The sequence below is a fragment of the Gymnoscopelus microlampas genome (assembly GCF_963454915.1).
Source record: "Gymnoscopelus microlampas genome assembly, chromosome: 24".
Classification (NCBI taxonomy): domain Eukaryota; kingdom Metazoa; phylum Chordata; class Actinopteri; order Myctophiformes; family Myctophidae; genus Gymnoscopelus; species Gymnoscopelus microlampas.
In genome coordinates, this window is record NC_139961.1 from 34,714,743 (window position 1) to 34,730,747 (window position 16,005).

Genomic DNA, 16,005 nt, shown 5'->3' on the forward strand with positions numbered 1-16,005 from the left:
CATAATTCACATTGTAATGAGGGGAAACCAAACACAGTGAAAATAGACAGCGTATGTACGCAGTGGTGGAAAAAGTACTCAAATGTTTTACTTAAGTAAAAAAGTATCAATACTGCAATATAGAAATACTCTGTTACAAGTAAGTCCGGAGTCCGGAATTCAAAATGTACATGAGTAAAAGTACAAAAGTATTGGCATCAAAATGTACTTAAAGTACCAAAAGTAAAAGTACTCATTAGGCCAAATGTCCTATTTCGAGTTTTCAAATGAATAAAAATCTTTAGAAAATAGCAGATCTACAAGATCACAATGCATTGTGAGCTTGTAGATCGGCTATTTTCAAATGGTCGAAATAAAAAAGTGGTTAATGTATGTTTTGTGATAATAATCAAAATCTACAAAGTAACTAGTAACTAACGTTTTCTAATGAATGTAGTGGAGTAAAAGTACAATATTTGGATCCGAGATGTAGTGGTGTAGAAGTAAAAGTATTGGAAATTCGAAATACTCAAGTAAAGTACAAATACCTCAAAATGTTATTTTAGTACAGTACTTAAGTAAATGTACTTAGTTACTTTCCACCACTGGTAGGTACGCAGCAGAGACACACAGCAGTGAGACCCGGCGTCCTTACCTGGATGGCTGTGTGAGGTCATTGTTGACAGACTGGTCCTGGGGGAGTCCGCAGCAGACAGCTAGACTGCACAACAGGAGTGGGCCTGGCTTGATGCGTTTGCAGGACAGCTGTGTGTGGGTGTTTGTGTGTCCGTATAGATTTTATTGAGTACTGCTCAAGACACTGCTATCCCGGCTGTGTGGAAATGTGAAGATCTCTGTATGTGTGTGTGTTGAAGTATGGAGTTATGTGTGTGTTTGTGGGTCGATAATACACGACACACGCGCACACGCACACACACACACACACACACACACACACACACACACACACACACACACACACACACACACACACACACACACACACACACACACACACAGAGAGAGAGAGAGAGAGTTCTTGCGCCTTTCAGAGAGGGCCCCACTACCCAAGATGGCCAAACGGTTGGCAACAGGAAGATGATGTGCGATGGCAGCCAATCCCCATGAGCCTTTGATTTGGGTAATCCAATCAGTGTGCCAACTCGTTGTCTAGCAACAGTAGCAACCTATCAGGAAGAGAGTAGAAAGATTGTGTTACTACTACGGCTACTATTTTTATGAGTAAAAGGACATTTCAAGTTATTAAGTAATAATGACAAATAAATCCCATATCCATGGTACATTTGAAACCTTACGCTCTCAAGTGTAAGCGAGAACCGAGAGGAGTCGACCTAAGTTCAGGTACATCAATAATAAAATGGCTGTATTTAGGCATTGGGTCAGATATGGGTTGTGGTGGCTAGACAGTATGACGATTAAGGTTAAAAACAGATAGGGGTTGTGTTTTTGCATTACATTACAGATACGGTAGTTATGTTTAGAGTTGGTCAGAGTAAGATGGTTAGCCAATGAAATTGAGTGAACTCGGCTATTGGATAGCAGTTCAGTCCCAGCCAGATTGAATCTGGGGCTGGGCCCACCCCAGATTGACTGCTTGCCAGACCTTATGAGAGATCCATGACAACTTTGGATTCCACTGGGCGTGGTAGCGTTGCGTTCTGGCTGCAACACGGCAGCGTGGCCGCCCTAGACAATGCTTGTGATTCAACCAGACCCGTCTCAGACGTGTCCCAGAAGAGGCGACTCTTGACGAGCGCGCGTGCTCCACTAAAAATACGCCCGGTCTATTTTCTTCTGCGTGCCGCTCACGGAAAGCAGCCAAATAGACAGTGAAAAAATGTCATGACATCATCCAACGGTCATTAATAATATCTAAGCTTAAAAAACTCAGGGCCCACCCAGATTTTTCCAGGCCCAGTCATTAGACACGTTCTGTATCCGCCACTGTGCTTGGAATCACTTTGTAACTTTGTTTTGATAAGTGCTCTCTATAAATAAGGTTTATTATTATTAATCCCATGCCAGGTTCCTATTAGATTAAATAAACATAAGCAAGTCTACTTAGGATCACCAAGCAGAGCAGGCATCTTTTTTTTTCGGAATGATCCTTGTTCAAATAATCAAATTCATATAATGTATCTCAAATTGTATATACACGTGTATATATATATATATATACGGTATGTGTGTGTGCTTGTATGTGTGTATCTGTGCGTATGTATGTGGGTATGTATGTATGTGTGTGTGTGTGTGTGTGTGTGTGTGTGTGTGTGTGTGTGTGTGTGTGTGTGTGTGTGTGTGTGTGTGTGTGTGTGTGTGTGTGTGTGTGTGTGTGTGTGTGTGTGTGTGTGTGTGTGTGTGTGTGTGTGTGTGTGTGTGTGTGTGCGTGTGTGTGCGCGCGCGTGTGTGTATGTATATACATATATATACATATATATTATATATATATATTATATATACATATATATATACTGAGTACATAGGTTTTTTTTTTAACATTCTCCAAAATAAAAAAAAATTGCAAAGCTGTAAGGGTAGCATTCTCAACCAAGAGTACACCATGCTTTTTGTGTATCAAACTCTATTTAGAGTTTTTTATCTGTTAAACAAAGGAAGGTCCTAACAGTAACAATCTCCTCAACAGACTAGAAGTTTACAGCTCAGGAGAAGGCCTTTGATGTCTGTGCTCTCCTCTTCTTTGTTTTGGAGAGTAATGTGATTGTGCTTTTCTTTGTCCCGGGGAGCAGTCATAACTCCTTAAAACACCAGCGGTTCTAATGTCAGATACAATCACTGTTTGGGACACAACCATTCACTAGCCTGCACCACCACAAAATACAGAGGGGGTGAGACTGCCTGGGGGCATGATGGGGCGGTGTGTGCATCTGTGTGTGTGTGTGTGCGTGCGTGCGTTCGTGCGTGCGTGCGTGCGTGTGTCGTGTGTGTACTTGTATTACTATACTTGTGAGGGCCAGAGATGGTTGTTTTCTGGTTAGAAAAGATTTAGGCTTACAATTAGGAAAGGTTTCAGGTTGGGGTTAGGGTTAGGATGAGGCATTTAGAGGTTAGGTTTAGGGGTTGGGGCTTTGCTTGATTTATACTTAGTTGCAGGCCAGTGTCGTGCAACAAAAATAGCCGATGTACTACAAGCTCTGCTATTTTTCGGCTTTAGGGTTAAGGTAAAAAAAAAAAAGTGTAACATTGTCATTAATAAAATCAACAGTACTAAAATGTTGGTGTCCTCACACCACACAAGTGTGTGCGTGCGTGCGTGCGTGCGTGCGTGCGCAAAGGGGGGAAAGGGGAGCAGAATGGAGCGAGGTTGTGGAAAGGGGGGGGGGGGGGTCTTAAGACAGAGGGCCAGATAGTACAGTGCAGCCGCGGGACAAATCGTCAAAAGTCGGTCAACTGCACACACACACACACACACACACACACACACACACACACACACACACACACACACACACACACACACACACACACACAATGACTGGCGCTTTGTGATGGGGGAAAAGGGGTGCGTGTGTGTCACTGAGAGTGGTTCACACCCCGGGGGGTCTCCATGCAACGTTATTCCCTCAGGGCATCTAGTCTGTCTGGGGGCGGTGATTCATGTGTGTGCCCCCCACTCCCATTGTCCTGAAAAGATGCTGCCTGAGTCAGGGTGACAGATTTGGGGAGACAGGCCTAACCTCAACAAGATTCATGTGTGTAGCATATATATATATATATATATGTATATATATATATATATATATATATATATATATGTATATATATATATATATATATATATATATATATATATATATATATATATGTATATATATATATATATATATATATATATATATATATATATATATATATATATATATATATATATATATATATATATATATATATATATACATATATGTATTGTATATACACATATACACACACACACACACACACACACACACACACACACACACACACACACACACACACACACACACACACACACACACACACACACACACACACGTACATACCGTGTATAAAATGGCCCGACGATTAGGATCAAATATATATTATATATAATATATATTTTTATTTTACTGTGTAATAACTTTGTTTTAACCTCTTCTGATAAGCACGTTGAATTGCACTTGATGCATGAAATGTGCTACGTAAATACAGTTTGATTGATTGACTGACTGATGTAGCAGGCTATTTAAGCAACTCGCATACTTTCATATACAGCAGAAAAACCACATTATGTCGCTTCAACCGCCAGTCCAGCACGCCTCCATTCACAAAAAAAAAGAAAGATTGACGCATGCAGAGAACTACTGCCGCCCATCCCGAACCATTCACACACACAGTCAACAAGCACACTCTTCTTTATTATGTAGCAAAGCAGGCCTCGATCATCCTCCTTCCCTTTCATAATGTTCCCGTCCTCTCTCCGATCATAGATCATATACGATAATATGATCTTTATAAAAGGCCTAGCGGCAAGGCATGCCGCTTCGGCTTGCTTGTAGTATTAACGCCCGATCGTGGTCTAAAAATAGCCCTGGAACAATCGGCGTTTGGGAGAGAGAGAGAGAGAGAGAGAGAGAGAGAGAGAGCGAGAGTGCATAATAAATACCGCTCTATCTATCCTAGTCCCGGCCCTGGAGTGGAAACATTGTATCTAACCTTCGAGGCTGTTGTTGTTGTTGTTGCTGTTGTTACTTAATTGCAGACATTAATATTTCCGTGCAACATGGTACATTTTTTTAATTAATCATTTTGTGCAAGGGTTGCAAAAAAACCACACTGTGCTCAAGTGGAAACTTCAGCAGAAGGGCAGACATTGTTTTGATGGATCCTCTAGTATCGCGATCTGCGAAAAACAGCCAGTCTACAAGCTCACAACGCGTCACTGGCGCGACGCGTTGTGAGCTTGCAGATCTGCATTTCTTTTACTCGAAATCAGGCTTTTTTTATCAACATCAAAGACACGGACGCCCCTCTGCCATGCAGTGTTGCCAGATTTTGCGAGAGAAATAAGCAACCAGGTCTATGAAAACAAGCCCAAAAGAAGCAACTATAGGGCCACATGAGCACTTTAAATCTATATTCATCAGCTATTTGAAAATAGCCGATCTACAAGCTTCGGTGGAAAAGTACTTTTTTTTTTTATATTTAAAAAATAATAACATTTTAACAACACAAATCTTGTATGGGGGTCCCACAATATTTCCAGATGGGGGGGGGGGGGGTCTGTGGACAAATACATAATAATTTGGGGGTCCTTGACATGAAAATGTTTGATAACCACTGGTTTAAACAACATTAGGTAAACAAGCCCAAATAAGCAACTTACACTTTAGAGACAAGCCCCAAAAAACCGCAACCCACCAATACTTACAAGCAACTTCACAGAAAACCAAGCCCAAAGTCGCTTATAATAAGCGGACATGGCAACGCCTTGGCTTCTTCCAACGTGTTTTTTTTTTTTTTTTGGTTATTGTTTTAATGTAAATATTAAATAAACACACGCTTACCTTTTAGAGCGAGCAGCTACCCGGCCGTCCGATGCGACATACTGGACATACACCCATTAATGTGCTCCTGGTTCCATTGGGGAGGATTTTGCGGGGTGAGGAAACTGGAGGGGGGAAAAAAAATCATCTTCTGACAGATTCCGCCATACTGGATTTTTTTTGTTCCAACGACGTCACGCGTTGTGGCCACGCCCCTGCATTTATCCAGAGGCGGGGTTTGCTGCTTTACTAGAGAATAATAACTAGATACTTGCTTTCACTTTTACATGTTTCTTTTTGTTCTTCGTTTGTCTTGTTAAAAAAATAAAATTATGTAAATCTGGATGAAAAAGGAGAATGAAGATAGGGCTTTACTTTCTTCCTTTCTTCTTCTTCTTCTTCTTCTTCTTATTTATTTATGAATTATGAACTTGAATTATTGATTGATTTGTCAATTTATCATGACTTCATCATTAATTCCAGGTTATTTAATGGTTAAGTCACTTTTTGACTTAACAAAGTGTAATATATCATTTTGTAAGGTGGTTATTACACAATTATGCCCAGGATGACTGCTCATAGGGAGGAGGGTTGGTTTCTGGTGGTCTTTCATAATCTGACCCTCATTGCTACTTCTACCCGCCTATGAACACTGATCCTGGCAATAGTGGAACTGTGAACAACGTCCTTAACTAATATTACACTAGTTTTTTTTCTTCTTTTTTTACTGATTATCATAATTAATAAGAGATATACAGCTGATATTTAAATGTTGCTTTGGGTTGGTAGGCGAGATCACATTGGATGACATGATTCAGCCATTACGCTTTGTCCCACGACAGTGTTGCACATCAAATACAGCAGACCTGTGAGCTTGTATGTCTGCTATTTTCATGTCATTACATGTCATTAATTGATATCTGTACACAGATAATAGTCTTATTAGTCATATTTCTCTCCTGAAGATTATCATACATACACACAGCAGGAATAGACCTTTGGACAGAGTCCAAGGGCGTGTCCAATGAATATAGGCCTTGGCGCCCTAGAGTTTAAAAAAAAAATCGAATGGGAAAAACTATGGCTGTAAAATCAATGCTCATTCATCATGAGTGCACAAAAATAACGGGTCAATTTGGTTACATTTGTGCATTCTGAGGAAATGAAATGGATAAATAAACTGATTGATGAATACACTGATGATCTTATGTGTAGCTGTACACTCCTCAATGATGTCCTTGCGGTGGGTAGACGGCGGGGCAGAAGGTTTTGAGGTGTGCTAAGGTGTTGGTCTTATTGCACTATATGCTGAATGAGGTGGCTATTATTATTTATTATTATGGAGGGTGATGACTAGGAAAAACAGCCTGTACATGTCACTGTGTGTTTATGTTTTTGTTTTTGTCTTTGTCCTGTACTGTATGGTATTGTGTATGCTGCTGGTCTGTGTGTCCAAGACAAATTTCTCCCACGGGAGACAAAATAAAGTAAGCTTGAACTTGAACTTGAACTTGAACTAGCTAGACCAGAGGCCGTGAGGATATTGCAAGTGGGCCCCCAAATAATTGCCAAAACACCAAGATTCTCTTGAAAATATAACATCAATTGAATAAAAATAATAATATTTAAAGAAAAGTCAAGGTATTTTTTACTTTAAAAACCTTGAGAAATATTTTTTTATTGTGATACTGATGAATAGCAACTTAAAGTAACCTATACCATGCTACAGTAGTTCCATCGATCCAAGCTGGTACACAATCGATTGATTGATCATTAAAATAAATGTGCTCTCAGAGCAAAAGTGGTCAGATGGGTGAGCCGCGAATGCCTTCTGAGATTTTCAAGTGCATGGGCCCTGTTCCAGAAAAGGTTGGGAACCGCTGGTGTAGAGCATCTAAAGGCCTATCTGTGGCATGTTCACAGACATAGACCTACAACAGAGAGATTAACTTGTATTCACTGTGCAGTTAATCCGGTGTTTCTGCATTGTAATTAGACAACCATTCATTCGCCTGACTCTGAAAGCAGTAATTTGCTCCTTCAAGATCTGTTCCAGCATTAATATCTATACACTTTCATTTAAGCTGTGGTTCAGAGTTTGACATAACCAGCAGTGGCAAACTGAAGCGGATACGTTTATCCAATTCTCACTCATTGCCACATGAAAAACCCCTCTTCACTGCCTGCTATAATCTAATATGCCTTTATTTCCATTACCTTATATTTGATTTAGCATCTAAGCCACCCACGGACCAAGTCGCAACAGTATTGCCAAGCTGAGCTGACTTGATTATTGTAATGTGTAAACCAGTTTCGGTAAAGGCTACATCTCTAGACAGAGAACTATATTATTATTCATCACTACAGGTATACAGTCTCGCATTGTTGTGCTTTGAGATACAGTAAGTGCTTAAACTATCTAACAGGTTACAGAAAAATAAAGGCACCAACTGGAACCAGAACTGGTTCTTCAGAGTGGTGCTATAGAAGAACCATGGTTAAAGGAGTAGTTCACCTAAAACATGACTTTTTTTCTGTCAATTACACACTCCATGAAGCCTTGAATTCACGGAGATTGTTTTGTTTTTGCCATATTCCTGAACCAATAATTTGATGACCGGTTCATCAGTCAATAGGAAACTCAGTAGGAGACTTAAAGAGTCTCCTACCGGAGACTCCGCCAGTCATCAAATAATTGGCTCAGGAATGCGACAAAAACAAAAAAATCTCCATGAATTCAAGGCTACATGGGGTGTGTAATTGTTAGAAAATAAGTTTTGGGTGAACTACTCCTTTAAACATGCCTCAAAGAACTTTGACAAAAAAGGTTCTCATGACCTCATGAGGAAAACGAAGAACCATTCACCAAGAATGGTTCTTAAGTAAGTAGGTGATGGTTCTTCGTGGAATGAATGCCTTTTAAAGAACCATTTAAGAACCATTCTTTTTTGGGTGTGTAGCATTTCTGGTCTTCTCACTGAAGAGCCTCATACTGGTTTCTGGAAGGGGTCGCTACTGTCTGGACTCCTGGTTCGAGCGAAGGGATGGTGCATTTTATTGTGTCGTTTTCTATTTTGTATTAATTGGGACGCACTTTATCTGTTCTGTTCTGTTCTGTTCTGTTCTGTTGGATTCCTGCTTGGAGAACATGGGCTACTGGCATTCACATTAAACTACAGAACCACAACAGATGCTGTATACTGTATACTCACATCATATTCACTGCTGATAGACTGTGCGTATATATCCATTCTTAGGAAATAAATGTATATTCATGCATATATTCACTGGTGTATAATTATGTTAGTCAGATCTAGTGCAGATGTATCTATCTATCTATCTATCTACCTATCTATCTATCTATCTATCTATCTATCTATCTATCTATCTATCTATCTATCTATCTATCTATCTATCTATCTATCTATCTATCTATGTAAGGCACTACACAAACTCACCATCATCATCATCAGTTGATCAGCCAACCTCGTCATCACTTACAATCTCACAGGTGGAAGATGACCTCTTCTCAAAAAGCTCATGTTTTCTTTCCTTGTGTTTTGTTTCCATTGTCTGGCACCCTGCTTTTGTGCTTGTAACTGGATCGCGTACAACTAACATTTATTAATCAAGGTCGCTCCTCTTTTGGAGTACAAGGGAGGCCTGTTGGGAATGCAGTATCCATAGAAACAGAGGATTATAATTTCTCTGGATGAGCCACGGAGCATTGGTTATGCAAGATGCCCAGGTCTTGGAGGCTTCTCTGATGCTGTTGTGCACGAGTCCTTCAGGTCTAACAGTGTATAACTCGGCACAACGGCACAAAAAAACACATGATTCCAATAATTATTTATTTTATAAAAGTTTTTGTTAATTATTATGAATAATTACTTTTATTTTTAATAATAACTTTTCCCCCCCAAATTATTCATAATGCCAATTCCTGAATTACTCATACAATTGTGTGTAGTCTTGTGCCTGCGGACCCCAACTGGTTCACCTGCCAGTGAGGAGCCTCACCTGGAGGACGTAGCATGGATGGAGGAACACACTATTCCTCACAGTTCAACACCCCCGCTGACAGGCGCTCTGCCAGATTGGCCTGCCTGCCCGGCTTCCCTCCTGCAAAAACAGCCAATTGTGCAAGCTGGCACCCATAGGATTTTATACCCCTACTCTCCGCAGTGGTATACAGGAACTTTACCCCTGCGCCACCAAAGTGCCCGCGGGAGGCAGATTTAAAGCTGTTCAATACTGAGCGAGAGGCAGATTTCTATGGAGTCATACTAAGTTTTTTCCACCTGTGCCTGACTAACTCTACTTCATATCACACCGCTGTTGAGACCATTTCTGATTCAGAAAGTCTACCCGTACCTCCAGCAAATTCCCATGGGTGTTCTCTCAGTCAGCTTCAAAACCTCTGCTCGTTCACTATTTATGGAGTAGCAGCATTTTAAAGCCCTGACAGCATCACAGTCTCAGACATTATTCTGTGATTTCTGGCTTTGGGAGGGAGTCGTTCACATTAACAATACACACTGACCGGGCATTCTCAGACACATGGAACCCTACATTTACCGGCACTGTTTCTTAAGGTTGCATTTTGATGTAAGGTGAGAGAATAAGGCTATAAGCCTCCCGACACATGGATTACTTTCAATTCCTATCCTTGCTTGACCTCAAGGCCTGTGCTGTGTTTCGTTTTGAATTATGTAAGCTATGCACATGGACAAATGGTGAGGGGTTTGCAGATAATGATGGTTGTAGAGGCAGGGTGGGCAGATAGCAGCTGGAGGGATGTTATTCAGACAACTGTAGTTGGCTTGGCTCTGAGGCGGAGTGGCATTGAGTTTTCTATTGTCAGGAGGCCAACAAACATAGCTGGCTCCTCCTGCAGACATCTGCATTATTTGTTTCTGCACAGTAAAATCCTCAGTGTTAAAGCTACAATCTAGAAGTTATTAGAATGAATAGATTAATTAATACAATGTAACTAGTACATCTGCAGTGGTTGGAAGTGATCTACATATTCTTCCATTGAGAAATGTTTACGGGTACACCTGGGTCACCTACCGATTGACAAGCAGTACTGCCTGCCTGAAGCTCATAAGCGCAACATCTCCCCATGCCCAGCAGGGATTCCGTCCTGGGGTCTGAGAGTGAAGAAACAGGGTTCAAATCCTGGGTAGGACAAGAAACTTACGTACAGATTGCAGCTGTAAAATTGATTCCCAGTTGTGTGTGTGTGTGTGTGTGTGTGTGTGTGTGTGTGTGTGTGTGTGTGTGTGTGTGTGTGTGTGTGTGTGTGTGTGTGTGTGTGTGTGTGTGTGTGTGTGTGTGTGTGTGTGTGCGCGTGCGCGTGCGCGTGTGCGTGTGCGTGTGCGTGTGTGTGTGTGTAATCTGTGTATTAAAAGCATACCATGCAAACAGTGCTATGATGTCAAAGCAGTTATTAGATTGGCTCACACACAGCCGAGGGCAGCGTATTTGAAATTCAGTGAACATTATATTGGGCTTTGCCAAGTTGCTCATTATGGAGCTTTAACTGTTTGTTTTTGCGTCAGGAGATGTAGGCCTACTATAAGAATATCAGTCATTCAATCTGGTTTCAATGTGGGCTAATTCCCATGCGGTCAGCTATTTATTTTAGACGTTTGGAGCACGGTCCACACAAAAAGGGATCAGCGCAGAAATACCTTAGAAGTTATAGCAGAAATTGTACATCTTGAGTAATGATTTTTCCAAGAACGTCTCTTTTTTTTCTTTCTTTTTTTAGGCCAGCGAGAATTACACTAGCTAAAAGGCCAACAAGCACACAGTAAAATAGGTCAATCTTTACACTCAAACTTTACGCAAATCCTTTCATGTTAATGTATCCATTTGCATCTCAGAGTGTGTACAAATGTAATCATATGGACCCGTAAGGGTCCATTCCATGATTATACAGTTAAAGCTGTTTACATTTGTAACTTTCTTTAGTGAATACAATATTATTTTGTCTGTATGTTAATACAATATAATTTATACAATACAATTGGAGTGGTTGTATTTGCTTTTTGGTCTTCCTGCTCTTCTATTGAGACGTTTAGATCCTGTGTCTAGGTTTGACACGACTGGTTGACAAAAGGTCAAAATTCCTCCCTTGAGCGAGCTCTGTTAGCTCAGCATTTCAGTACTTGTGCAGGAGACACAGGTTTGAATCCGGGGTTAGGACATGAAAGTTACAGAGTACAACTTTAAATGAGCACTGAGGGTTTTACTGTGTACCACACTAGATGCATTGCACACGGTCTGCGGACCAGACCACTTACAACACACACACACACACACACACACACACACACACACACACACACACACAACTGCCTGTTAGTGGTTTACAAAGGGAAGTTGTTGTCTCACCCAGTGGTGTAGTAGTAAGTAACTAAGTACATTTACTCAAGCACTTGTACTTAAGTACAATTTTGAGGTACCTTTACTTTACTGGAGTATATCAATTGTACTTCTACTACACTATACAAACATTGTACTTTTTGCTCCACTACAATTATTTGATAGCTTTAATTACAAGTTATTTTGCAGATTTAGATTGTTAATAAAAAAACATGCATTTTTTAAACATTTTAAAAACACAAATCTTATTATGGAGGTGCCTTGTAGCCCCATATATTATACTCAGATGGGGGTCCGCGGCCAAATACATACAAAGTTTGAGAACCACTGATTTGCACCAAATGAACCTGTATTGGCATACAAATAGAACCAAATGAACCCAAGGGTCCAAACGGTTCCATTTGTACGCTGTTCAGTTAAATTAACACTGAGGATTTTACTGTGTAGAGAAGACACTGTGAGAATACACTGGCAGCATATTTCAAATGATGAAATTCTATAGCAACTACTGTAGGCTCCCTCCTACGTAAAACTAAATAAAAAATAAAAAAATAACTTACTAAACTGTAAATATTAAGACAACATTCAGGGCACAGAACGTTGTAATTCTGCAAACAAAGCGCTGCTATGGTGATCGTACTAAATTGTGTAGGGATATGTCTCTGTGTGTGTGTGTGTGTGTGTGTGTGTGTGTGTGTGTGTGTGTGTGTGTGTGTGTGTGTGTGTGTGTGTGTGTGTGTGTGCGTGCGTGCGTGCGTGCGTGCGTGCGTGTGTGTGTGTGTAGGTAAAAGTGAGACATCAACTCTCGCTACCGTGCCGTGAAACAAAACACACGAGAAATACATAAATGTTTAGAGACGTTGGCAAAGAAAGCAGCCAAAAGAGCCATAAAGAGTTGTTGTTAAAAAGAGTTCTTATGGCAGAGCCAGTTAGTCTAAAAGTTTCCATCAAAGACTCTCTGAGCCGCATGGCGTAATTACCTTTCACACAGCAACAGCTTCCAGGCCTTATTAGTGATGGTGTGTGTGTGTGTGTGTGTGTGTGTGTGTGTGTGTGTGTGTGTGTGTGTGTGTGTGTGTGCGTGCGTGCGTGCGTGCGTGCGTGCGTGCGTGTGTGTGTGTTGTGTGCGCGTGCGTGCGTGCGTGCGTGCGTGCGTGCGTGCGTGCGTGTGTGTGTGTGTGTGTGTATGTGTGTGTGTAGGCATGCTTGTATTACTATAATTGTGAGGACCTACTGTCTCCACAAGTAGAATTTGAGAAATAGACATTGTGAGGACCATGTTATTGGTCCTCACAAGACAAAATAGTTGTTTCAATGGTTGAACAAAGATTTTTAGAGATATATAAGTTAGAGTTAATAGAGTTATGCCTGATTCACACTTAGTTCTTAGGTCTACAAGCTCACAACACACGACGCGAGCTTGCAGATCTGCTATTTTACGGCTTTAGGCTTAGGGTTAAAAATGGCAAACAATTGCAAAAATTACATTTTTTGCAATGTTTTACTATTTTTAAAGACATTTTCAAACAGTTCAAATAGCCAATCTACAAGCTCACAACGTGTCGATGTAGATCGGCTACTTGAACCATTTGAAAAATGTTTTTAAAAATAGTAAAGAAATGGCAAAGAAGTTTAGGGATAACGGGTAAGGCACCGGCGAAAATAAGGCCCTCTATGTTATGTGTAGTGGCTGGGTTACAATAATCTCTCAAGACTGATAAAACAGAAAAACGTTTTTTCTTTTCACCGAATGGGTTCCCAGATTGGGGTTGGAGTAATGCCTGGTTTATACTTAGTTGTGCACTGGTGTCATGCACAGAAAATAGCAGATCTACAAGCTCACAGCGTGTCATAGCTGTGAGCTTGCAGATAGGGATTTTCCGCTTTTAGGGCCAGGATTGAAATGGCAAAACAATTATAATATTATAAATATTCATAACATAATTTCCTAAAATGTTGATGTCCTCACAGGTATAGTAATACAATGTGTGTGTGTGTATATACACATGCACTTGTGTACAGTAGTTCCATGATACAAACACGTGTGGATTCCCATGCGTTTCTATGACGTACATAACATACATGTGTAAATGTGTTGGCATGTTTTGTGTGTGAGACACTAGTACACTAGTACCGTGTCGTTGTGTATTCCAAGTGGGAGTCAGTGTGCATGTCTTCACATGTGTTTCTATGAAGGACTGAACGTATGTGTGGTTCTATAAATAGGTATGCATTACTAAAGATCCCGTACTGTGTGTGTGTGTGTGTGTGTGTGTGTGTGTGTGTGTGTGTGTGTGTGTGTGTGTGTGTGTGTGTGTGTGTGTGTGTGTGTGTGTGTGTGTGTGTGTGTGTGTGTGTGTGTGTCGTGCGTGTGTATGTACAGTACATGCACATGTGTATGTACATACATACACTTTTGCTGCAGTATCTTCCCTGTGGCAGGGAGTGTATGTATTCACATAATTAGTATTATGGAACTGGTGTGTGAGTGTGCGGGTGTGCAAATGTGTCGTGTGTGCGCAGTGGGCACACATGTGCACACACATGCATGGTTGTATGTTTCATCTGCCACAAGGTGTTGTACGTGTGGGTTCACGTGTGTTTTCTTTGATGTGCACACACTGTGTATGAGCAAGTGTGTGTGTGTGTGTGTGTGTGTGTGTGTGTGTGTGTGTGTGTGTGTGTGTGTGTGTGTGTGTGTGTGTGCGTGCGTGCGTGCGTGCGTGCGTGCGTGCGTGCGCGCGCGCGTGCGTGCGTGTGTGTGAGAGAGACCTAAGCCAGCCTGCTGAGGTGATAAACAGACCTGTTGTTATGACGGGCCCTTGGTTCCTACCATCCTCAGGCCTGTTTAGAAGCCCACCCACTGTGCTTACTTACTACATGTCTGAGCACAGGCAAAAAGCAAAAATAGAACCTCTTCCGATGAACATGAAAGAAAAGCTACATAAATGGTCATTCTTTACAGCGAGACATCAGCTGAGAGATAAAAGTTTCTCTAATCATTACATGAACCCTAGCGTTTGGCGAAAATAGCTACAAGCAAGAAATAGCTACAAGTTTGAGAGTTTGTATATCGGCTAGTTTCGGTGAAGAGATTTGGTACTGTATAGAGAGAAAGAAGGCAGACTTGGCATAGAGCCCTGGAGGGCCCCAATCAATAAAGTATATAGGGTTTAAGTGGTTAGAACACATGTGTAGATCATTGAGGCATCTTGGCGTAATGTAGGGATGGTGCCCGGGGTGCCCAAATGTCCTTAGTGCCCAGTTTACCCTAGTGTCCAGAATGTTTTGGTGCACACCTTTGCTGTTACCGTGAAGGTGCATATTATACAGTATCATATACATATATATATATAGATATACACACACACTACTGACCTTGTTGAATGTCATCCAGAATCACCTTTCACCTTTGTAGCATGTCAACCTCCCACTGTGATCTAAAAGAGCACAAAGAAACAAACAAAATGTTGTAATCTGAAAGATGGTTACACCGGTAGTGACATTGGAACAAATGCCAGAAGAATTTATATTTAGATGTTCTTCTTTCAGTAAAATAAAGAGGGTGTAGCCAACATTGATCCCCTGGATTCCCCTTAGGCCTATGGCGTATATTTCCAAGGCGTAAGGGGGTTTGTACACACACAGCTAGCCGGAGTGGTTCTGACGTAACCTCAGTCAGATTTGAAGAAGAAGAAAAAAGGGACTTGCCTGCAGCACCATAAATCTCTGGGTTATTGCAGATTTAAAAAACATTGAAATAATGTACACGGTGGAGTTTCCAGTAGTCTCCACGTCATGAGGAGGCTGTGTTTTTCCAGATCAGGGTTGAGATGGAACACACAGGCAGCCAGTGAAACCTATTTGGGCATGCAGGCTGCAGCCGAGTGCCAGCAAATATACGTAGCAAGGAGTGATGTTATAAGCCCTTAAACCAAGAACCCTGAACTACACAAATAATGGCAAGTGCTACTAGGCCAAAGGTGTGCTCCTTGACAGAGTTCCAGGAGTGTGAAGCTCCTGGAACAAGGACAGTGGTGGAAAAAGTACTCAAAAATGTTTACTTAAGTAAAAGTATCAATACTGCAAA

The 16,005-nt window shown here is 41.1% G+C and overlaps 1 protein-coding gene across 1 annotated transcript in view; it reads right to left on the reverse strand.

The window, feature by feature from the left end:
- Positions 1–5,681, reverse strand: part of LOC311040908 (histone deacetylase 4-like) — a gene marked incomplete at its 5' end in the record, with an annotated part of 87,452 nt that extends 81,771 nt beyond the window's left edge. Inside the window, 2 exons of the mRNA XM_084051322.1 lie at positions 635–1,166; positions 5,544–5,681. Coding sequence (XP_083907448.1) covers positions 635–656 — 22 coding nt within the window. The remainder of the gene's footprint in view (positions 1–634; positions 1,167–5,543) is intronic.
- Positions 5,682–16,005: the final 10,324 nt, after the last annotated feature.